The following is a 25,109-nucleotide window of genomic DNA, read 5'->3' as shown; positions in this document are numbered from 1 at the left end:
GATTCAGCGCTGCTCGCTCAGTTATTGAGCTGCTGTCGGCTTCTTTTTCAGTTTGATGTAGACGCAGCGATAATTGTTCATATCCTCGTAGTGACTTGGAAATGTGTTGCTCCCCAACATGCGGTCAGATGTTGATTTATTTTGAAACGCCACCAGGCGGAGCCCGCATCTTTCCAGTCATTCCCAAATGTGAAGCCTGTCGCCATGGCTGAGGACTCGGCTGGGTTGCCCCTTGGATCCGAAGAAAGTTAAATCGGCTGTGTAGAAATCCCACGGACTCCGAAACAAAGAAGAAAAGGGAAATTACAGATCACCTTGAGAAACTTCCGGAGCAAGATGGCGGCGCCGCGGTCTTCACTTCCAACTGAACTCCCGTCGCCATGACAACCGCCGAGCTCCAGGTGAAGTTTGTGACGTTACTGAAAGTTATCGTTACTTAACGTAACGTACCTAAGTATTGGTTAGTTTATACAAACGGTAACATTCATCTAAATGTCTGTGACGCTGTGATTCTGTGTTGTGAACGTGATTTAACGGTTTGGTCGCCAGTGAATGAAGCTCGTGCTCTATAGGTAACGTTAGCTATGTAGCTAATTAGCTCATTTATTTCACCTTTTATCTCTGACTCTTTTTTCTTTTTTTGCTGTTCGGCATTGGCAGCAGTTTACTACAATAACGTTAACGTAACATTAATTTGGCCACAGCCCATAAGGAGCAGTTAAAATCAATGGAAGTTGATTTTATTTGACAATAGATCTCATTGCAGTTTGACATCGCTGTGCGTGACTTTATCAAACACAACAACATCAACAAATGTAAGTTTGGTCATTAAATAGGCTGCAAGCAGCTAAACGTGTCTACAACATTTCCACTTAAAGTGACTGTGCTGGTCTCCTCTCAAACATTAGACTGCTGGATTCTCACCGGCAAATATTCAGACAGAACTTAGTCCAAAAAAGAAGAGGAAGAAAATAGTTTTAGCGATATCTTTATGTTTTGGAGCCATTTGAAGAGTCTAAAGCATTTTCATGATTATTGGTATCTATTGTATATTTACTAGATTGAACATGAGATCAGTGGAAAGGACTGGGGAACAGACTAAACATTTTAATCGGTCGACATTTATTAAGCTGACAGGGAATAAACACTGTCCCAGGATTTCATGTCCTGCAGAAGAAACAGCCAATCTGCCGTTTTACCCGTCTTAGTGAAGTTGGCTGTATCAATGATACAGTTTAATGTGAAACGTGGACAAGAAGCACCGTCTGCCCTTGGTGGCAGTGATGGGCAGGAGTGCCCTGTTGACGCACTGTTGTTTGGCCATAGGGTTGTTTACATGGAGCATTGTGTTGTGCCCTTGTTGCATCGTTGTGTTATACCTTGTTTTCTGCTTTTATTAAATAAGCTATATTTTGCACTAATAATAGAACAGACCTTTTATATTGTCAAGTCACATCACTGTACTGAACGGGACTGGCAGTGGGTTGAGACAATGATAACCTAAACCTAATAGATGACAGGATGCATCACATAAATGCACATAAAAAGAACAGGTGTTTGAGCTAAGTGCTAACGTCAGCATGCGAATATGCTCACAGTAGCATTACAAAGCAGGTAGAACTTTTATCATCACTCCCACTGTCACCATTTCCTAACTTCAGAGAAGAAATATATCTGCTAAAAAAAAAAATAAATAAAGTACATCTGCTAAATAACAAAATAATATGATCCTACAATAGCTTCTTAATCCATTTACACACGTGTGACAACAAAGAAAAAGGTGCAGTCCAATATTGTGCTAAAATTACCACAAACATCAGCCATCTAATGGCAACAACTCTCTATAGATACTTGCTCATAAAAGTCTTTGAACAAAGAGTTTGTACCCAGATGCAGGTGAAGTTGAGTGAGGTGGAACGATTGCTTAAACTTTTGTCTGCACTAGGGCTTAACAATTAATATTATTGAAATTTCAATATTTGCAAGTAATTTGCGTGCAATTTTTCGATGAAGGTAATACGTGTCACAACAGACTATGAATGAAGCACTGTGGTACGACAGAGATGCCCCAGCCTGCAAATCATATTCTCCAGAAGTAAAGGAGCATGATTGTTTGGTACAAGCCCCAACAATAATCACATCATCTACATTTTTCTATTTTTTTCAGTGAAAATAAAATGCAAAAATGTCCATTCCAACTGAAATCATGAGGCATATTGCGATATCTGCCAAAATAATCACAATATGATTAACTTTTTTTAAAATTTTTATATCGTTCAGCCGTATACTTACAGTGAATGGGAATCAGGGAATCTTACAGTACATTACTTGCATAAACTTAACATAAAAAGTGGTTGCTTATGTCTATATTTTTGGAAGTCTTATGCAAATACTAATAGTTTGGAGGTTGTGCCATTTTAAATAGTAAGCACATTTCTCACTGTGATGTAACCCCTCAGCAGAGTTTGAGGACTTTATCAGTCCACTCAGGTTTACTTAGTGGAAAAACTTTGGCCCTTCATCATGTTAAGAGCTGTTTACACGATCAAATCAAACATCCCACACTGGGTAAAGGGCAATGTTGCAGAACTCAACTTACTGTAACAATGACACCTTAAACTAACTGAGGAGACTTCCGGGCAGAACAACCTGCTAAAAATGGTGAAATATAGTAGATGATACAACAGACAATCTGACAATAAGATACGTGCAATATGAACACCCTAACAATATAATGAATTCAGAATAATTACATTACAGGCTTTATTATTCTATTTATCCTGTATGAACTAAATGACGCAGTGGGCGGGCAAAACGTAGAATCCATATATTAAAGGATTTGAAATTAGCTTGATTTTTGTCAGTTGCTCTCTCCTGGTCTGACAGAACATTTGCTTTATCTTTTACACCTGGAATGACAAATAAATTTTATTTGTATAGATAAACTTTGATCCTCGCTTAAACTATAAAAGTTGACTTAATTCCAGTCAGCCTCACACGCACTATTAAACAACGTAAAGTCTATAAATGATTGACTTACGAGATACCTGGAAATAATGAGTGTGTGTGTGTGTGTGTGTGTGTGTGATGGTGGGGGGGGTGGTTGTCTGTATCAGGGGCTATTGAGCAGACTGACTCTGAGCATCACCCCAGTCAGTCATGGGTCTCCCAGGGATTCAGATGTGGACATGGACACTGTCTGTCTTCTTGAGCTGGATGTGTGTGGGGCAAGTGGTGGCCGGACCGTAAGTTTACCTGTACTGTCTGAAATAATAATAATAATAATGATAATAATAATAGTGAGTATGTGTTTTAACTAGTTTATAAAAATATCAGCTCATTCTGTATAGCTGGACAGTCAGCAGTACTGGAGTTCTTCCATGTCAGATCCAGCAAGGTATCCACTGTATGTGCTTCTGTTTCTGTGTCTACAGACAGTACATGGTAGCTGTTCCTGCAGTTCTTGAAGCTGGAGTTGAAACCAAATTCTGTGTGAGTCTCCTGCAGCCCAACGAGACTCTGGTCATGACCGTCACTCTGATCTCCGAAGATAAGAACACAACCCTTCTCAAACAAACAGCCAGTCAAGAGTTTCATACCTGCACTCACTTTAAGGTCAGCTCCTGAAATTCGTTTTCCCATTTCCACTTTTGGAACATGTGTCAGTCTATCGAATAGACTATAAAACATCTCTCTCTCTCACAGACTCCTGTAGTGCAGAGTGCAGAGGTGCAGAAATTTGAGGTGGAGGTCCGAGGAGACACGTTTTACTCTAAAGAACTCAGGAAGGTCTTGATCAAAGTCTATAAACCAATGACATTCGTCCAGACAGATAAACCAATCTACCTCCCTGGACAAACAGGTAACTTTGAGCTGAAGATCTATGCCTTTGTAGACAATATGGTATACAGCACTTATAGACAGGTTTACCCTTTACAAACAATTGAGCAACCAGTAAATTAGTGTTTAGAGCTAAATTTGTATGTGACACTCACCCTAAATCATTCATTAACTTTGTTAAATTCATGAAGGTTTCAACCTCTAACAGCTGGTGTAGTGGTTGGTGATCTGTCTTAAAATATGTAAAGAACTAGAGAGGAAAATGATTCATCTTCTCACGACGTTTCAGGACATGTAAGAAAATGCTGAAATGCACTGAATTGCTGAAGCTAATTGAAAGGACTTGACTTTGGCTTTCTATGGCCTCCAAGATTTTCACCCACTGCACACTGCAATGGTAGTATTGCTAAAGAAGTGAGTCACAGTAGGCTCACTGGAGATGAGCCAGGCTGGGCAACCTCCACACACAGTTAGTTTACTCTCCGACTTGATCCCATCTTGCTCTTATGTTATGCAACAATAGCCTCACAACATCAGGGTGGCTGCAGATTTTTGGAGCTCTCCACTGACTGTAAAACCTCAGGGCATGATGGGAGACGCCTGGTTATCACCTGATAAAAGACTCAATTAGTTTAGATGTTCGACAAACAACACAACATTTTATAGAAAGTTTTCATTTTGATTTTATTAGTTGGATTTTTCAGTTTGAGGGTTTATTCTATTAACAGAATAAATGTGTGGTTGGTGGTGTCTTGTGTTTCTTTCCTCTCTCTATGTATTTTCACGGGTATTTACTACTAATAAAATATCAAATCAAGGTTGTTCAGCTGATTTATAAACAGAATTTCAGCATGCAGGGCAGATTAGAGGGAATCATGTCATCTAACTTGTGGGTTTGATAGTAGTGATGTAATTTCTGAGTGGACAGAAGAAGCTTTTTTCGTGTCTATCAGGATGTTTAACACGGCTGTGGACGAGCTGTGAAAGCCTCATTTAATCTCTTTGAATTTCTCTCAGTACATTTCAGAGTCGTTACACTGGACACCAGGTTGAGACCTGCCAGTCGTCTGGTGAGTGTTTGAACTGTCTCTCTTTTCTTTAAGATCTCGGTTGTTAACTGCTGAATTAGTGATACTGTCCAGGTTTGAATATGTGCCGCAGTGAACTGTAATATACACACTGGCAGACAGAGTTCAACACAAGTTATGTAATGAAGAGGGAGATCAACATGGTTGTCCTTTTTAACCAGAGTCTCTGTGTCTCTAATCAATCAGCTCCTGGTGAAGGATCAATAGTACAACCCAGGACTCTTAATGTTCAAGCTGTAATGATTTTAAAGATCCCAAACATTAGTTTATCATTTTGTTAAGGGAAATAAACTTGAAAGTGAGAACTATGAAATTACACTGAAAATCAATACAGATACTCAATGTAAAATCCCTTTTCACTTTTATCTGTGTTACATGTTACATATTTTTAAATAAGGAAAATGTGTAACCCAGACTCATTAGGACAACATATGATGAGAACAATATAAACCAACCTGTCCTTTAACAAAACTCTCCTTTCTTTCTTTTGCAGTACAACGTAATTGAAATTGAGGTAAGACTAATCATTTTCACACTTTCACACACTGTATACTGGGGATATTAGACTGAAAGATATATATACATATTCATGTACAAATAACCTTAAAACAAGATGGGACAGTCTTGTCCTGTCTTTTGTGAATTCAGCATGTAAAGGTAGAAACATCGAGTGTCTTATAAACTGACTGCAGTGTCAGCGTTTGAGTGTATAGTCCAACCTCTATGGAAAGATTTCTGATATCAGTATTTCAAAGCTCAAACATTTGGGCAACTTCTGGTTCCTACCTCTCATATTTGGCTTTACTGAGGCAGGAGCATCAAATATCACTGAAAATGCATCTGTTGTGTATAATGACCAAAAAAAAAAACTACATTAAACTTTAGCATAAAAATTAATTCTTGACCTTGGAAAGAAAACTTACCTCAAAGATTGTGTATTTACAGGCTGGTTTTTTTTTTTTTTTTTTTTTTTTAGATATTTGTCTCTTTTCCTTCTTAAATCAAGTTAATGTAGTCTGATGAAAAAAATCGTTACTCAAGGTCTACGTACTATTTTTTTTCTGGAGCTGTCAACAGCCTCCTTGTTAGATACTTTCCCATTCATGTCAGTGTTATCGGTCCAGTTTCATCTGCTGTCCTGGAGAGAAAGATGAAGAACATGGTTAGCACTGAATTTCACACACATGAGCATGAGTTTCCTCCCACATGTTCTTCCCATTTATTCTATTCAATAGGATCCTAACAGTAATCGAATTGGACAGTGGCTGAATGAAACATCCAATGGTAAAATACTACAGTTGTCTTACTCCTTGAACTCTGAGGCCCATGAAGGATTCTACCAAGTTATTGTGTCATTTGGTGAAGAAAAAGTGAATCACAACTTCAAGGTGGAGAAATATGGTAAGTTATTGCCATTTATTTCCCATTCTATTTCCATCCACTTGTAATGAAGCAAGAATGTTAACAGCCATATTTCCTCCACAGTTTTACCCAAATTTGATGTGAAAATAAATGTATCTGATGAAGTAAGTATCGGGCAGGAAGACATCAAAGCTGAAGTTTGTGCAAAGTAAGTAAAAACCCTTTCTTGACAAATGACAAATTGCTTTCTTAAAAGAAATTTGAAATCTGAAATAGATCCAGTTCAACACATTTATGTTAATTTATTTTCATTTAATCAGGTATACATATGGACAGCCTGTACCAGGCAGTGTCGAAGTTGAGGTGTGCCGACCTCTTGATCGCCACGCTGCCACTTTGTCTGTTGTCACCCCTGAGCATCCAGAGGGAGTCCCTTTAGTAACAGCCCCGTGCTACAAGGAGACAAAGAAGGTACAGTTGTTTTATTGACAGAATCATCTCTCTGCATATAAACCTGGACCATACTATATCCATATTTAAAGCTCTCATTGCATAAAGTTAAATTTCCATGTGTTTTTTGATTATAAAGCAGGTCAAGGTTCTATATTAATACATCCCAAGACAGTTCCAAGTGTTTTAACCAGTTTAAAGTTTGAATTACATTGCTTAGTTCATATGTTACACGTATTTTTTTGTGTTTTTATTTAATTCTATTGTACTTTTTAGACGGACATGACAGGCTGTGCCACTTTTACCTTCCCGATGTCAACTTTCACTAAAGTACACCAAAAGGCGCTTCAAGATCACCTGAGGCTCACTGTCAAAGTGGAAGAAGAAGGGACAGGCAAGTCTTATTATATTTAATTGATATTTTTTAAAAAGAGAGTTTGTGTATGAGAAAAATACAATATGATGTATTTAAACAATATGGCACACACAGTGTTGTAACATGGAGGCTTCTTGTGTAGGTATTTCACGCCTGCAAGAGAAGAGAATCCAGATTTCATATGTTATTGGGAAGCTGTCTTTTATTGATACACCCAAGATTTATGACCAAGGAGCAAATGTGGAGGGAAAAGTAAGTGCAAAATGTTGTCGTCATTTCTTCAGCATCTCTCCACAGAAGCCATGTGCATTCTCAGTGATACAACTTTTTTATGTCCAACAGGTCAAAGCAATTGACTACAATGATAAACCCATTCCTGACATGAAGCTGTACCTGTTGAGGGGTGAAAGGTGGTCAGCGCGACGGATACAGAATCTCACCACTGACAGCAATGGCGTTGCCACTTTCTCACTTAGCACAGATGACCTTGAAGGGGACATCAAACTCCATGTAAGTCAGAAGCCATGTTGAAAAGCTTTCATGAAGATGACTACTCAGCACAAAAGCTGAAACATGAAGTTGTTTCTGAATATGCTGCAGCTGACCAAGGTTCCACTGCAGTAGCTAATGGATATATCTGAACTGTTTCTGTACCTCAACATTTATCTTACCTATAATCACTGAACATTATTTCCAAAGTTTTCTTCTTCCTCAACCACCATGGGCTTATTCATGATGTTTTCTTTCTACAATCTAGGTCAGCAGTACACCGACAATGGGATACCCTGGTTATAGAACTCCATACTACGAAGATGGACATCATACAGTGAATTTGGCCCAGCTTCCTTCTCCTGATACTAAAGTAGTCAGCTCCCTGGAGGTGAAGAGGAAGGATAAAACACTTCCTTGTGACAAAGAAGAAAACATCGCCATCCGATACACTGTAGTGGGAGAGAGAAAGAGCTCTGTGCATGTGATGTATCTGGTGAGTGGTGGGTGAACTATTTCTCAGCTTGTCACCAGTTCTTTTTTTCAGGGACATGGACACAAAAGATATTTTAAAATGATATTCATATCAATTATTGAGATCTAACTTACACTGCAAGCCTTAAATGTGCCACTCGATGTTGCACCAGACCACCAGCATCTTGGACCAAAACAAACGCTTCGTCTGCCACACCACCTCCTCACAATGTGAAAGCAGCCACAAGAAGCTCAACTCAATGAAGTTTCTCTTTGTACATAAGAGCCAACTGAAAACAGTCCAGCCACAACCATTAGCCCACACTGGCATTGCCATCGTATGCTCCACAGCGAACAAATTCATAATATTGGCAACAGCAAGTCAGCTAAAACTATATTTAAATGGTAAAACTATCATTTCTAGAGCAGGTTGGTAGCTTTGTGAGACCAGGTCCTCAGGATCTCCAGACCCAGATTTCCCCAAATAGACTGAGTTGAACTTCTGTAACACAGGCCCTAGATCTGTTTTTAGAGCAGCTGTATTTTAGCTGAACCCCCATTTTTTTTATCATATGAACATACTCCACAACAAATAACATGAAAACAACTCACATCAGAACACCTGACAGTGTTAAATGGTTTTACTTTTACATTACTTTGTGTAATTTTCTCTCAATTCCTCCAGGTCTTATCCAGAGGAGCCATTGTCGAGCAAGGATTTAAACAGATTGAAGTTCTTGATCAATCAGGTGGGCAGAGACTGGCTTCAGTCATGAGTCTGGAGGAATTAGCCATGGCCATATAATATTGAGACTACTGTTTTATTGATATATGGAGGCATTTGAATAAAACAGACAGTTGGTTTGTTGTTTCAGTGAATGAGGGTGAGGTGTCCTTTAAGTTGACCGTGAATGCAGACATGGCACCAGACGTCCAGGTGCTGACTTACGCCGTCCTGCCCAGTGAGACTGTGATCGCCCACAGTGCTGACTTCTCCATAGAGAAATGTTTCAGTCACAAGGTGAGTATAAGAAGAAGACATGTGGCCCCCTCTGCACCTGTCAGATGTAGGTGTAGAATCAGAGTGTAACACATGAATTCATGTCATGGGTAAAACATGTCCCTCGTCTGAAGCCTCTGTGGGCAAATCAAAGTTAAGGTCAGTCAGCCATTTCAAGTGAAATGAATTATTATGAAAATGTGCAGCGTTGATTTCTGACATCTTGACTCTGAATCTTGTCAGTCCCCACAAGGAAGCACCATCCTTAGCACAACATGCAGTGGGGAATGACAATAGTAACTTAACCCTTAAGACCGCATTGAGAGAAGCTCATGTTCATGTTTGGTCCATGTTTGGTCAACGTGATTTGCACATTTCTGTCAGAATCCGCAAGAGTTTGCACCATAGGCTTTAAATAAAGATGGACGTGGCCTCTGTGACTCTGTGAGGAGTCCTGAAGCTCGATCAAGGCTTAAGATACAGACCTGAACATTATCAATTTATATATACAGCAAACACTGACAGGACAAAGTGCCGTATGGTCGTCTCCCTGTTCAGCACTTCAGGAAGATTTTTTGGCATTTGTTAAAAATGTAGAGAAGTTGGAGTAAAATACACATATATGTCATGTTGACAAGAGTGTAGGCTCTCATCTTATAACCCTAAAGTCCAGATGGTGCGATGTTTGTTTTCTGTATGTGTCAGGTGTCCCTGGAGTTTTCTCCGTCCTCAGCCGTACCAGGAGAGGAGACCATCTTGAAAGTGGCGGCCCAGCCAGACTCTCTTTGTGGAGTGAGCGCCGTCGACCAGAGCGTCCTCATCAAGGAGCCTGGGAAGACTCTGACTGCAGACAAGGTAACTGCTGCAATCAACCATGAACAGATGCCTACATTCTTTAGTTTTAATGTCCTTTTACACCATCAGTCACCCAGTGGTTACGGTTTCCTCTGCTCTCATTTCCATCGGTCCTGATAGTTTTTAGTTATTTTTTTTTTTCACACTCTTCCAGTTGTTACCAACATTGTTACCAACTGTATAATGCAGCTGTTCAATGCAGATTTTGCTGTTATGTTTGTTATGTTATGTAAAGTATGTGGATATAAAAATGGGATTTAAAAAAGTTTGTTTTCCACTTTATAAGTCTACCATTTGGAAGAAGGCACTGTTACTTTACATCCACCTTTCAAGATAAATAATAAATAATAAGATTAAAAATCCAAAGATAAACCCAATAATCAGGTCTTCATAGAACAAAAAATAGTTTAAAGATTTGAACCCTGTTTTTCTTTGCAGATATTTAACTTGTTGCCTGTGAGCAAAGCATCTTATATTCCTCATGAAGTGCAGGATCCTACAGAATGCATGCATGTGAGACCAAGAAGATACGTTTTGCCATATCCTCCTGAGACTAATGATGTTTATACAGTTTTCCAGGTACGTCTTACACGATTTATGAACAATATAAGGAATATCATTTGTTGCACTTGTAATGTTGTACAACTTTTCAATTTCCCTGGTTGTATGTTGGATTAACAAGAATGTAGGACTGAAGATGGCAACAAACTTGATTATCAGAATACCTTCATGCCTCAAGTACAAAGGAAGAGAATACCACCATGGCCACTATGGCCACTATGGTAAGTATGGTGACTGTTTCCTTTTGAATTACTAGCAATAAAACACTTCACTTTGTCAATACCATCCTCCACTTCTGGTAAAATATTTCCTGTTTTCTTTTCAGGTTATCGAGGATATGACAGTCCACTTTTGGTAGCCAGAATGGATGTGGAAGTGGGTGCTTCTCCTGGGGCAGGCTATCTTGAGCCTCCACCAATAGAGACAGTCCGCACTTTCTTTCCTGAGACCTGGATATGGGACCTGGTGGAAGTTGGGTGAGCTTCTTTTGATGGTCATGAAATGAGAGAGAAGTAGTTTGAGTGAGAGTCCCTCTCTCTGTCTCCCTGCACACATCTGTCTGTCTGTCTTATCTATTCTAATCTAAAAATATTGCATGAATTTCTTCAGCAACAATGGAAAACATGTATAACATATATCAAATTTCACATTTACACATTATTATGTTTACGTTACAATAACTATACTATAGTTACTAGTGTGATTAGTCCTACTCATAAATCATCTACTCACATTGTTTTTTTGTTGTTTTTATTTATCTGAGCTCCGTAAAAGTAATTTTGTCCAAATCACAGTTTGTGTCTGTGTGTATCTGTTGATCCAGAGACTCTGGCACAAAGGATGTGTCCTTCACCGCCCCAGACACCATCACCACCTGGGAGACGGAGGCTTTCTGTTTGTCCCCTCAGGGTTTTGGTTTGGCTCCTCGTAAAGAGATCACTGTCTTCCAGCCCTTCTTCCTGGAGCTCACCCTGCCCTACTCCATCATCCGGGGGGAGCACTTTGAACTGAAGGCGACCACCTTCAACTACCTGTCCAGCTGCATCATGGTAACAAATGTTTATACATGACCTAAATGCTTATGTCAGCATGCTAACATGCTAACTTCATAATGGCGATATTAATCGCTTGATGTAATGTTCATTATTTTGATGTAAGCATGTTAGCATGTCAGCATTTGCTAATTAGCACTAAACACAAACTTGAGGCTGATTGGATGTTTTTTTTTCAGGTATTAATTAATAAACCAAAGTTACTGAAGGTCAGCAAAGTTGTTACAATTCATCCTGTGGTGGACATGAATTTATGTTGCAAATGTCCTATAGTAAAATCTAATATTAGTGTAGTTAATGGGTTTATCCATTAGTTAATGGATCATTTGTGAATGAACAATACTTCACTGGTTGTCTGTGGGAAGCTCCTGTGCAGATTCAACACAAAATATGTAAAACATACTGTTAAGGTTATTGTCATCCTGCTTTTAAGGGTCGTACAGTTTTTCTTCTCAGGGAAACATCAAATATCTTTAAATTGGATTATATGCTACACAAAGTAACATAAAACAAACAAAACATAGACTATGGATATAGGAACTATACATCTGATCTTGACTTCACTCATAAACTGTCCTTATATGCTGATGATAGAATTTTATCAACTTTTAATTCATCTGTTAATTTATGGGTGTACAAGACACTGTAAATGTTTGGGTTATGAGTTGAGCTAAACAGCAACAGTCTGGTTTCTCTCACTGACAGAATTGTCATAGGTGATAACTTCAATCAGTACATTTAACAGGAACTTTTAAAGCATTGCTGAAACATGTTATTGATTGGACCAAACATTTGGCATGTTGCTCAACTTTACCCATCTCTCTTGTGGACTACGTCAAATGAAACGTTTGTAAAATCCTTGTTTTCTTAAGTAGGTCAGTTTTCGGCTGCCTGATGATATGACCTTTGGTCTTAACTTTGTATTACTGAGGAGCAAATATTTTTTAAATTGACAAAGTGATTATCAAATTCAGTTCTGCTTTTGACCCCCAAAGCATTTTGGTTGAATCCTAGTTTTATGCTTTGTCTTAAGTTTTATTTGTAGCAACGTGATTGTATCAGTTTGAACATTTGCTTGCATTTGCCGTAATCTCCAATTTGAAAATATATTATTGTGTCCCTTGAACAGGTCACTGTGACTCCAACACCCTCCTTAGATTACACCCTCACCCCCCTCTCAGGTGACCAGTACAAATCCTGTTTGTGTGGCAATGAGCGCAAGACCCTCAGCTGGACCATGGCCCCTTCATCTTTAGGTGAGGATCCAGCTTTCATCCACAAAATGTTAACATGTTGGAGGAATTACCGTCCCTCTTTCCCCAGCTAAACTTTTTTTTCCCCAAATGAAATCTGTGAGATTCATCTCAGTCACAAAAATGAATTTTCTATATCTGAGAAAATTCTTAATCACGTTTCACACCGGGTTTTCCGATGTTTCTTTTAGGGGTCGTGAATGTGACTGTGAGTGCTGAGGCTGTGGCATCCGACGTTTCATGTGGCAATGAGATCGTGAGCGTGCCGGACAGGGGTCGCATTGATGTGGTCACACGATCTCTCATAGTAAAGGTTGGTGCCTTAAAAGCAAGTTAACAGAGAAAAAAAAGATCCCTAAAATGTAATTTTTTACATTTGTTAAAAGATAAAGACTCAGGAACTCACATTATTCCTTCCCCCCATCAGGCGGAAGGAACTGAGGTGACAAAGACCCACAACTGGCTGCTCTGTCCAAAAGGTCAGTATAGATTGAGGTTTAGACCAGGTATTTGGAAAAAGGAGAGAGAGCCAGATGCTGTAAGGTGTAGACTGTATGTCTAAAATGTAATGGAGATATTCACTATTTGCAAAAAAGTAGCTTTTATACTCATTACCCACTGTTAATTAAATCTAAATGACATGTTTGTTTCAGTCCTGACAGCTTCTTGAGTCTCTCTCTGTATGATGACTGTTCTCTGTCTGTGCACAGGAGAGGCTTTGATGGAGGAAATAGACTTACAGCTCCCTGAGAATGTGATTGCTGGATCAGCCCGTGCTTCAGTATCAGTCCTGGGTAAACTCATGAATTCATTTTACTTCAGTGTTGCAAGTTAACAGCCCCCCTTCCTCAAAACTTCATATATATCGCATCAATAATAAAAACTTGCACTTTAATACAATACAGAGAGCAAAGCTATCAAGTCAAATAATGTTCACAATTGTGTAAAATTGAGAACTGGTCATTTCAGGATTATACTTGTAGGAACACCATGTCTGTGTGTAATAATATAAAACAGTTGGAGGAATATACAAAGACACAAATATACAAAGCTTCTCTGGAAGCTTATTAACATATTTTTATACTAACTGTGTCATGACAATCCAGAATGTGTATAAGTATTTTTATCTAATCAATTCAAAATTAAAACCCAGGTCAATCACATGTTCAGTCTTAGTGAGTGTGTGTTTCTGTGAAGGTGACATCCTGGGCCGAGCCATGAAAAACCTGGATGGGCTGCTGCAGATGCCGTATGGATGTGGGGAGCAGAACATGGCGCTCCTGGCTCCCAACATCTACATCCTCGAGTACCTGCAAAACACACAGCAGCTGACCCCAGCCATCAAGGAAAAGGCCACCAACTTCCTGACCAGTGGTGAGTCTCTGTTAGCTTTATCTGCTGCTAGTTGCCTCAAATATGTAACCACTGGGAAATGCTCATCGTTCAAATGAAAGAGTACATATCAGGGGGCGCCCTGGATGCCAACTCTCTACTCTCCACCCTCTAACGAACATCTAAAATTCCCCAAAATGTGTGAATCACTTCGCTCTAATAAGCTTGTGTTTCTGTTGTTATACAGGTTACCAGAGACAGCTGAACTACAAACACCATAACGGTGCTTACAGCACATTCGGATCAGGAGTGGAAAACACCTGGTGAGAAGAACATTACTGATCAATCATTATGTAGATGCTGTGCAACAATTATCATGTCGTTACCTCAAGAGAAGAAGCTTTGCAGCAGCAAGTAGATGATGTGATTTCACGTTGTTATGGAAAAGCGAACATGTTCTTCTGCTCTGCTAATTAATGCACGTAATAACCTGGCTAATGACGTGTAATGTTCAGTTAATCATGTTGCCTGTTTGTACAGTACATTGTGCAGATCCTGTGCTTCCTCTTCGTCTTATTTGGTCAGTTATTTTGTAACCTTGTTTTGATGTCCTCAGGCTGACTGCGTTTGTGTTGAGATCCTTTGCCAAAGCTCAGTCTTTCATCTACATTGACCCAAACAATATCGATGCGTCTAAGACTTGGCTGGAGAGTATTCAGAGAGACAATGGCTGTTTCGAACAAATAGGAAAACTTTTTAACAACAGAATGAAGGTAAGCTAAAGAGTGTAATGAAAATCAAAACTGAAACTGAAGGTTACACATTAATTTTCACGGAGCCATATCCTGGTGCAGCAGACCCCTTTCATTCATAGCTCAGTAGTAACTAATTTATTACAAATTTATTTGCTGCCATTTTCAGTCTTCATGAAAGCAGTGGACAACATTTTGTTACTCAGGCGTCTGGATGTTTGAGGTACAGTGAATGTGCTTCCTCTCTACAGGGTGGTGTGTCTGATGAAGTGACCCTCACTGCTTACATCACTGCTGCCTTCTTGGAGAAGAAAACCCCTGTTGGTGTGAGTACTCTTTCCCAAGAAATATCTTATTGTTTGAGAATGTTGTTGTTCTCACGCTAAACTGCACCACTACAAGATACACACACAAACAAATCACCTCTGTACCTGTAAAAACAAGAAAAACATAAATACTTTGCCTTTTTTTATACTTTATTTATGATTTTTGACATTAGAACAAGTACACAGACCAAACACAGAGCATCCATTTAGATGATTATATAAATTAATTGAGACAAGAGATTCTTAAATAGAGCTCTGTAGAGCTTGTAAAGACAGATAAACAAACAAACAAGGAAAGAATAATCTGGTCTGCCAGAAGGAGTAACAGCATCACTCATAGATTAGGTAGTTGTCAGAAAAGGTTTCCAGACCCGCTGGGAAAACATTTGGGAGTTTCATTTACAATAACAGTCTGTTCCAGTTTAGCGACAGAAACCATCTCATTGAGCCACCTTTTAAAACATGGAGCGGATGAGAATTCCAGTCTAACAAAATTCATTTTTTAGCTGCAACCGTGCCAGGTTTAAGAGCCTGCTTTTGGTTGGAGGGAAGGGCCCTTGTTCTGTCAGAACAACCAAAGAGAGCCATGGTGCAGTCGGGCTGAATGTAAGTTCCACGCTGTTTAGAAAACCGATTAAATATCTCACACCAGAAGTTGCTTAGAATTGGACCGTTCCAAAATAAGTGAGATATTGATCCTTCAGTCGTGCCACATCTGTGACATACAGGAGAAACTGATTCAAAAATCTCACTGAGTTTAGTTTTAGAATAGTATAGTTTGTGTAAAACCTTGAATTGGATGAATCTATATCTAGAATTGATGGAACAACTCTGGGTGTTGGTCAGACACTGTAACACCTAATTCTTCTTAACCTTTTGCCTTTTTAATGCATTTTTCTCTTTTCTATATAAATGTCAGTTTATTTTCCATAATCTTTCCTGTTCCAACATTTCTTCATATTGTGCTCCAATGAGCTGTCAGCTAACAAATTACAACTTCAACACCTGGAACTTGTTGTCACGTGAATGTTTTGTGCCAGACCAAGAATGAATCCTGACTAACACACAATATTATGTGCACTATTACAATATATAACCTATGGCTACTTCTTCTCTTGGAAGAGTTCATGCTCTGCTGTGTTAGCAACCATGTTGTAGGCACCATTCAGCAATGACCTTTGTTGGCAGTGGTTTATTTTGGTTTTATGTTGGTATTTGTTTTGCCACCTCTGTATCGTTCTTTGTCAGAATGATAGATAACTGGGTTGCTGCTGCGGACACTGTGGCCCATTAGCATTATTTCAGAGACAGAAGACTGAGTTTTCTTGTTTTTAATATATTGGTATAGAATTATGTGGCTGTGTCAATACAACATACGTTTCTTTTAATCTGTTACAGGAGGATGTGGTGAAGAAGAGCCTGTCTTGCCTCAAGGAGTCCATCAATGACCTCAGCAACACCTACAGTACAGCTCTGATGGCGTACGCCTTCACCCTGGCAGGAGACATGGAGGCCCGTTCTCAACTTCTGCAGCACCTGGACACAGTTGCAGTAAAACAAGGTGAGCCGTCCTGCAGGAAATCATCTGGCTTCAGTTACTGTGACTGCAGCTTCTTACCTGGTGCCTGTTTGTTTGTTGGTGGCTGTTTTTAGGGGGTCTCCTCCACTGGGCTCAGACAGCCACAGATACTTCAGCCTCTCTGTCTGTGGAGATCAGCTCCTATGTGCTGCTGGCTAAACTCAGTGCCTCCCCCACTGCTGAAGACCTGGGCTACGCCTCTGGCATCGTCAGGTGGTTGACGGGCCAGCAGAACCATTATGGAGGCTTCTCCTCCACACAGGTACAGCCCAAACAGCAGAAAGCTTGACTTTGAGTTTAACATACAGTCTTCTCTTCTGGGACAAATATGATGAAAACCTTATTTTACCTGGTACCTCCACAATTTGATGTCAGTGATAACACCACACCAAGGACAACAGCAGCATTACAGCCCATTAACTACAAATCACATAAACAGAGCAAACTATCCTGTTTTAAATTTACATTTTCTCACCTTACATTTTTGTATGAAACCCGAGACTTACAGATACCTGATATTGATAAAAATAAAGTATTGTTTACAGTTATTGTTCTCAAATCTGAAATATGATCTGTGTTGTTACCTTTCAACAGTAACATTTGTTACATATCTCATATAACATGGACTCTAACACATACAACCTGCTGTTAGAGGTGTCCAGTACGTTTCAGAATGAGTGAAGTGAGCAAAGTTGTCACTGACTGTGTGTGTGTGTGTGTGTGTGTGTGTGTTAGGACACAGTGGTGGCTCTTCAGGCTCTGGCTCTTTACTCCACTCTGGTGTTCAGTCCAGAGGGTTCAAGCACAGTGACGGTCCAGTCCCCCAGTGGCCAGCTGACATTTGATGTGAACCAAAACAACAAGCTGCTCTACCAGGATCGGACGCTGCCCGACGTGACAGGAAAGTACAGCCTGGAGGTGAAGGGAAGTGCGTGTACTTCAATGCAGGTCAGTCAGCACCGGAGCTCCAACTGTTTCTCTTTGATTTACATCCACCACCACAAACACGGCTAATATAACACCGCCCTCAGGTTGGAAGCCCAGGAGCAATACAGATAGTTTGAAAGTGCAAATCTCCCATTGTTTTGTCTTGTTTATTCTTCTCTAAATAAATGGTGAAATTTTCCTGTTCAAATTATTTTAAAAGGATTTTGTTGAAACAGTTGGGAGAAGCTGAAATGGGGACAAATGTAGGAAATATATCCATTTCATTGTTACTATGTGTGTCCCACATTCCAAGGCAGGCTAGGAATTTCATCATTTTAGGGGCAATGATTTGACGCCTGCAAATAAATAACTGGATTTTTTGATTAAAAAAAGAAAATAATACAAATTACATGAAAATTGTAAATAATTCACTTTTTATTATAAGTAAAAAACACCTGTTTTAAGATGCACTATCATGTATCAATACAGAAACCAGACTCTATAAATATTTAAATATATCTAATTTCACATGATCTGTCAGCAGATACATTTAAGAACAGTCTTCAAGTGTCAAACTCACAATAATCATTTTTCAGAGCTCAAGTGTTGTATCTATAGTTTCTGTCTTTTTCGTGGGTGTGACAGTGTCCTGTTGACAAGGACTGGAGCTTGTCAAGTGGTCCTTGACTCAGCCTCTACCGTTGTGGGATCAGAAGCAGCATTTTGCATAGATGTGTGTGGAAGCTAAACTTGCACGTTAAGTATTAGGAGGCAGCAGTAGCAAGTAAAGTTTGAGAGGTTTGAGGCAGAATAATGTTCCAGAATATTGTTGTTATACTTGTCTCCACATCTCACTCCATCTAAATGCAGCAATCTAAAAAGGTGAAAATGTGATGCAGCATAAATTTCAGCAGAGGAAATTCTTGAGATTCAGTTCAGTTTTTTAAATATTAAACCTTCCGCATATGCCTGTTTGTCAGATCTCTCTTCACTACAACATCCCAACTCCCACTGATGTCACAACCTTAAGTGTCGAGGTCAAACCAGAGGCCGTGTGCACCAGTAAATCTCACCGACCCAAACTCACTCTGGAGTTTAAGTCTCTGTAAGTAATTAACAAGCAGATTCAAGTTACAGCAATGACAGAGGAACACTGACTTGTTTGACAAACTGTCAACTGCTGTTCTGAGGAGCTGTTGGTGGATGGACACGTGGAAAACCTTTACAACTGGGTAGTTTCTGCCCAGCTCAAACATATCCTATCTGTAAACAAACCCCCCAAAGTAACAGATTAAAAACATCCATGCATATATCTAGCTGAGCTGTGAAGAACAGGGTGAAGGTGTGTACCATCACATTTTTTGGTTCTGTTACAGATACAGTGGAGAGGAGACCACTACAAACATGGTGATCCTGGATATCAAAGTACTTTCTGGCTTTGTCCCAGAACCAGAGTCTCTGAAACGGGTGAGTGAGTTGTCAGAAAAACTTTGAGCTCAGTAGAAAAAGATTTGTTTTCTTCTGTCGATGAAGCTGAGTGTCGTCTCCTCGCAGCTCGGCCGTGCAATGCTGGTGGACCGCGTTGAACAAAAGCAAGACCACGTCATGGTGTACATTCGGGAGGTGAGAGGAATTCACAGTGGGGATCAATAGATGGTGTCTTCAGATTTGTTACTGATGGTGTTTGTCTCTTTCTTCTTCCAACAGTTACCAAAGGACGCAGCCATCAAACACAGCTTAGAGCTCATACAGGAGCTCCCAGTGCAGAACCTGAAGCCAGCCGTGGTCAAGATCTATGACTACTACCAGCCAAGTAAAAATAATACTAGAACACATACACACACTCTAAACCCTTTCACAGAGAAAACTGAGCAGTGTCAGAATTGTAATGCTGAGTACTACAGGTTTTCATGTGTTGGACACATGAAGAAAGTTTGGTTTTATTTAAAAAAAAAAAAAAAAGTCCCTCTCTTTTTCTTCTTTTTCCTCTCAGGTGACCAGGCAGAGACACAATACAGCTACCCTTGTGTTACAGGTAACAATCTGCAAGAACACAACAATATTTCTTAAAAAACTGATTCATGGCTGAAAAATATAAACCATAAAAAACAATAATGTCTTAAACTGGTCACATTTTCCGCTCATGTATGTGTGTAACATACTGTAGACTGTAAGTCCTCATGGTGGATTATATCTTTTTATTCTTTTGCAGCTTGAAGAGAGAAGTGTGGTCAGTCCTCCGGTTGTCATGGTTACCAATATATTTTAAAACACCTGCATTTTTATTAAAGACACGTTCTGTGAACCTTGTGAAACATCTTGTCTGTTTTTGTAGACAGACAGGCACAAACCAACAGTCAACCCTCGCTTGTATGTGTCTTAATGTGTCTGAATCTAATGCATAATGGAAAATAAAGTAATGTGATGGGAATGTCCCACTAAAAACTGGTCTGGTGTTTAACTACGTGTGTCCAGTGTTTCATCCTTTTGTTAGTGCAGCTTTGCAGTTTCAGCAGTTGTGTATTTATCACATGCACTTCATCCACATACCAGAAAAAAAATGTGCAGGTCAGCTTTGTGCTGAAATATATTGAAAAGCTGAAAAAAGTGCTTTTGAATGACAATGACAATGAAACACAAAGTGCTTTACAGAAAAAACAATTCCCCATCCACATATACAGCTTCAACTGACTTAAGCTTGAAATAAAAACAATAAAACTAAGACAATAACAGATACTGAGGAATCTCATAAATTTGCATTGAGGAAACATAGAAGACAGGAAAATAAAGTTAGATAAAATAATGAAATACTAAAACTGAGGAAATGTACTGTAATAAGTAAAACTAGATATAAGAAGGCATAGTGTTAGAGTAAAATAGAGATAAAGACAAAGAAAATATAATAAAGTTTGAAGTGATGTTTCTGGTGAAATGTAAAACCAGGAATGCATTGACATTTACTCATTATGCAGACGCTTTCACCCAAGGCAACTTACAAGAGAGTAGAATAAATAGTAGTGAATAAAAAGCAGAAACATAATAAATAACTAGAAATAAAAAGTAGGGTATAAAAGGAAATTGACATATATATGTTCAGCCCATACAAATATGTGTTTATGTATGTGTTCGTATATTTTTTGACATGACATAAATACATATGCATCAATATATGTTGATAGGCCATCAGGACTTCTGTAACTTTGTGATGTCACAACAGAACAGTTACCACTCTCAGTCATGCCCAAGGCTCCGCCCAAGTCCGATTGTATGGAAGCCTATGAGGAAATGACCCTACTTCTCACCTGGTTTATGACCCCAGGAAACGTTTTCATAACGAGTTTATGGTCTCGATCGCTAGTTTCAAGTCTTCTTCAATACAACATGATGTTCATTTTTAAAATTACAGTCCCATTTAATTTAAAATAGACGATAAAGTAGGGTATGCATTGGGGCGTGGCTAACGTATGATTGACACGTCACTTGTCAATCAAGAGCAGCGCTGAATCTCCACAGAAGTCAGGTGATAATTCTACACAGCAAAAATCATTCAGAGAATAAGAGAAAATGCACAGTGACAAATACTCAGAGTGTTGATGTGTCGGGAGAAAGCAGGTCAGGAAACAGCAGCAGCAGGAATTATGCAGAGTGGAGATTCACTCCTGGAGAATCAGCAACAATCTGAGAGAAATGACTGCAGCGCAAATGAAACTAAACAACTGAGTGTGTTTCATATTTTTATAAAGTCTGGGAGGAACGAAAGAACACAGCCCTTCATTTGTTTCTCTCATCGTCTCACTGAGTTTGACCCGTTCAGCATCACAGACACTTTGCAGCCTCACACCTTTAAAACGAGGCTCAGAGACAAATACAAAAATATATCAGCATTTCCGTTTAAACACATGTAAAAAAAAAACTAGTAAAATGATGTAATAACAGCTTAAATGACTCTACTATTTGCTGTTTGAGTAAGTTTTCCATTAGACAGTCAGAGGGGGTGCACCGCTCCTGGAGATACTGCAATACCAGGTCGATGCGTGGAGTGGACGGAGCAAGCCCCTATTCCATCTCCCTGCTCCAAAAATCAATTTAATATATGGTCCCCGGGTAGGGGACGTATCAGATATTAAACTGATAAGAACAGATACTACACTTGATCTTAGCCAAAAGGCCGAGAAGCGATGCCTCCGTCCGCTCGGAGGGAACCACCTCATCCTCCGCAACGTCGGTCTCACTCAGGGTCGCGACCCCAGCTACAGGTTTTTGTGTCTGTACAAGAAACGGGAACAATGTTTATTTCAGGAAATGTGTCGCTGATGCTGTTTTGTTCGTTGTTTTTATCATAAACTGTCTTTTGCAAACGCAGCTTCATTCGTCTTCCTGGACACGTGGTGTGCCCTCGTCCAATAGAAAGCAGGAATTACTTATGGAACAAAATTCATTTATAGACATATTAGAAATACATGTGATGCGCATGTCTTTATATTTGTGTACATTTGTGTTTTAAACGGAACTTAATGGCGTGTAACCGCCTTGTGTGTTTGAGGAAAACTGTGTTTTTACGATTCAATGGTCAGTTGACAACAACAAGTGGCGCTGGTCCAGCGGCCTCTGGTGGAGAGGAGGAGGAACTGCGCAGACTCCGGCCTGGCTCCGCCTTCATCACGTGGCATTATTTACAGGTGTCAGTGCACTAGGAACATGAGCTAAAAACTAAATGCACCCAAAGGTGCCAGAGGTTTAGGAGAGATTCATCTCTGACAAAACTTGTACATGCTGTTGCAATATGGTGGCACTGCAGCTTTTTTTAACAATAATAATCTGAGGTCTAATTTAAACACCAGTTCTGAAGGTTTGCTAACATTTGCTGTCTCAGTTTGGTTTGATGGTTAAAACTACATCTAAAATTATCGGGTACTTCCCTCCATCTTTCTCTCTCTGTTATAAAATTCTGTTTCTCACATAAGTCTGAGTATTGATTTAAGATTTAATTCTTGTCATACTTTTCTGAAGCCGTACCCACTGCAGCCTCAGATTTCGGTTCTTGTCTGACTGAGATGCTTTTGGTTATCTGAGTTACCGTAGCCCTCCTGTCACCTCCAGTCAGTACGTCCTCTCCACTCTCTGCTTGCCTCTGCTGCCCGTCTGACACCAACAATCATGCTACAAGCAAAGTCACCAACATCACTTTTTTTTTTACCCATTCAGATTTGCACTTTTTTTAATGTGCACATTAAAAATATGCATAAAAACAGGTAGAGGGAAATGCAGGTGAACCCAGGATAAGGTAACTATATAAAGATATTTACAAACCAACCAATCAACATGCACTTGAAAAAGAAAGAAGGTAGAGACATGCACACTAATGAATGTATGCATAAAGGATATTAATACATGTCAAAATAATAGGTAGATATTATATTGAGCCCATAATAAAAAGATCAGACCCTCAAAGTATCTACACTATAAAAACCAAAAAGACCATTTCTACCCCAGACTTCAGACCAGCAGCCTCTCCCAGACAGATAGTGATGGTTATATTCAATGTTTGTTTATTCAAAATGTGTTGTTTCTCTTTGACTGCAGACATGCATGCATTAGGGAAAGGTTTTTAGACCCTCGACTTCATGTCTTGTCACTCATAGATCATTGGTAGTCAATGGTCTCTCTGACCTGATCAGATTTGATACGCAAGCCATCACCAAGATATTCGTTCTCTTTTGAGAGGGACGATCAAAAGCCAGTTTCACCGGTTCGGCACGACACTGCTGCTTCAATTGATTTTGTCTGGAGGCCGATTGATCTTAAACCTGTCTTCGGTGAGCAAAAAGCTTGTCAGTCGTCAGTCTGATAAACAAGCTCCTGAAGCAACATCATTGTCAAGGGCTGGTTACAGTATCTTGAGTTTTATGGGGTATTCATGGAAACATGACGGCAATGTGAAGAAATACTGTAGGAATATCTTAGTGGCTGATGCTCCAGGTGAAACAGGAATATTTTTCCTAAGGTCTGATAGATGAATGTCTCAAATATCTCCAGATGTCTGTGTTTCCAGCCACCGCTCTGGAATTTATATTTTTTCTTTGTTTTTCTTTGTTTTTGTATGTTTTGTGTTAGCAGATACAGTATCTGATGATGTTTATTAATGATGTCTTGCAGTTATTTTCCAAGAAGCATTTTGTAGTGGTCTGCTATTATGTTCCACTTTTCGAGGCATGGCTGTTTTAATTACTCACTGGAGGAAGATGAGGGGGAGTCCAGGAAATGAGAGGATAATCGAAGCATATGCATTAGTCCTAATGCACTAATGACAACACAACACATTTAATTCCCGTTTCCAAGGCTGAGGAAAACATGCAGTTGTTCTTGCAAAGGACACGTTGGTATGATGATTGTTAAGCAGATGTTGTGAAGTCAGACATAAAAGGCTCCATCTTAGTAAATGAGTAAGTAGATTGTTGGATCTAGCATACTGGTTCATACACAGTAACAAACTCAGCAGAGGGAATCTGCTAATATGCTGCTAAAAGCTGATTCCACTTTCATAACTTGCATCTCAGGCTTACCTTTCATAGTCATCCATTAACCCAGCTGTTTGCTGCTGGAGTAGAAGCAGGACAGATTCACATTAGAGACAAGGAAATGACTGTGTGGGTATTAAACAAAGAGGTGTTTGTGCATCACATGTAAACATAACTAGAAATCAGAGACGTTAATTAAAACGTAAGAGTCACACTGAAACTTTAACCAGAGCAGTTACAGGCAAAGATCCTCCCCCAGACCCAAGACCCTTCACCACTGTTGCATTATTTGCATTTGTTTATATATCCCATCACAGTGGAGCAGAAGAGGAGCCCCTTCCTCCTCAGTCACACCCAGCAAACCAGTGGAAGCCGGCAGGTCCCCGTGGGCTTTGAGCCTCATCATGTGTAGTGTTGTAACTGTATGACTGATGTAACTTTAGACTGATGGAAAAAGCTGATCCTATCAACAACAGTGTGCACTGATTATGCTTCCAGCAGAGAGCAGCACGTTGTTAAATCTGTCCTCCTGTAACAAACGAGCCCACAGGTCGTCTGTCAGCAGGTCATCATGACCCATCGTTAGGTTTTGTTGCTAGGCGACATCTAGTGGTCGTAGTGATGATGACAGGAGCAAAGGGAAAAGTGTGGTGATGTAGTTTATAGAGGCATTTGATTCCCATGTGGATGTAGCAGTTTATGTTGTTCCTATTATCCATGTCTGTCCATTGTTATTATTGTAACCATGACAACAAAGATAGTTGAGGAAGTGCTTATTTTAACCCAAAGCAACGTCTTTTACTATAACTAACCAAGCAATGACCATGATTATAGTAACTATGGTGACGAAGGCAGGTACACCGCTCTCGGTACAG

General features: G+C 39.6%; 1 protein-coding gene and 1 non-coding gene across 3 annotated transcripts; one reads left to right on the top strand and one right to left on the bottom strand.

Moving 5' to 3' along the window:
• The first annotated feature begins 257 nt into the window (after window positions 1-257).
• On the top strand, window positions 258-20,161 carry LOC139614440 (alpha-2-macroglobulin-like). 2 transcript variants are annotated; one of them, XM_071471708.1, is made up of 37 exons: window positions 258-401; window positions 3,117-3,245; window positions 3,435-3,615; window positions 3,706-3,862; window positions 4,858-4,910; window positions 5,422-5,442; window positions 6,164-6,329; window positions 6,414-6,498; window positions 6,611-6,761; window positions 7,017-7,134; window positions 7,259-7,368; window positions 7,459-7,626; window positions 7,874-8,101; window positions 8,765-8,828; window positions 8,955-9,100; window positions 9,785-9,934; window positions 10,373-10,513; window positions 10,617-10,707; window positions 10,821-10,971; window positions 11,319-11,544; window positions 12,677-12,803; window positions 12,992-13,113; window positions 13,228-13,279; window positions 13,511-13,594; window positions 13,998-14,174; window positions 14,380-14,455; window positions 14,749-14,905; window positions 15,136-15,210; window positions 16,609-16,771; window positions 16,864-17,051; window positions 17,525-17,737; window positions 18,697-18,821; window positions 19,093-19,183; window positions 19,271-19,339; window positions 19,424-19,529; window positions 19,710-19,751; window positions 19,929-20,161. In XM_071471708.1, the coding sequence occupies exons 2-37, from the start codon at window positions 3,160-3,162 to the stop codon at window positions 19,931-19,933; spliced, it is 4,365 nt and encodes a 1,454-aa protein (XP_071327809.1). In that variant the 5' UTR covers window positions 258-401; window positions 3,117-3,159; the 3' UTR covers window positions 19,934-20,161. The 2 variants fall into 2 exon arrangements, with proteins under 2 accessions (XP_071327809.1, XP_071327808.1); XM_071471707.1 differs by having other exon boundaries at window positions 10,617-10,716.
• Window positions 20,162-21,705: 1,544 nt separating this feature from the next.
• Window positions 21,706-21,896, bottom strand: LOC139614631 (U2 spliceosomal RNA). The gene has a single exon (XR_011687106.1). It is a non-coding gene; the product is annotated as a U2 spliceosomal RNA (small nuclear RNA).
• Window positions 21,897-25,109: the final 3,213 nt, after the last annotated feature.

The sequence above is a fragment of the Trachinotus anak genome, unplaced genomic scaffold (assembly GCF_046630095.1).
Source record: "Trachinotus anak isolate AG129_WGS33_773 ecotype Australia unplaced genomic scaffold, CSIRO_AGI_Tana_v1 ptg000034l, whole genome shotgun sequence".
Classification (NCBI taxonomy): domain Eukaryota; kingdom Metazoa; phylum Chordata; class Actinopteri; order Carangiformes; family Carangidae; genus Trachinotus; species Trachinotus anak.
Note: the sequence above shows the minus strand (reverse complement) of the source record. Positions and strands in the feature narration are given on the sequence as shown.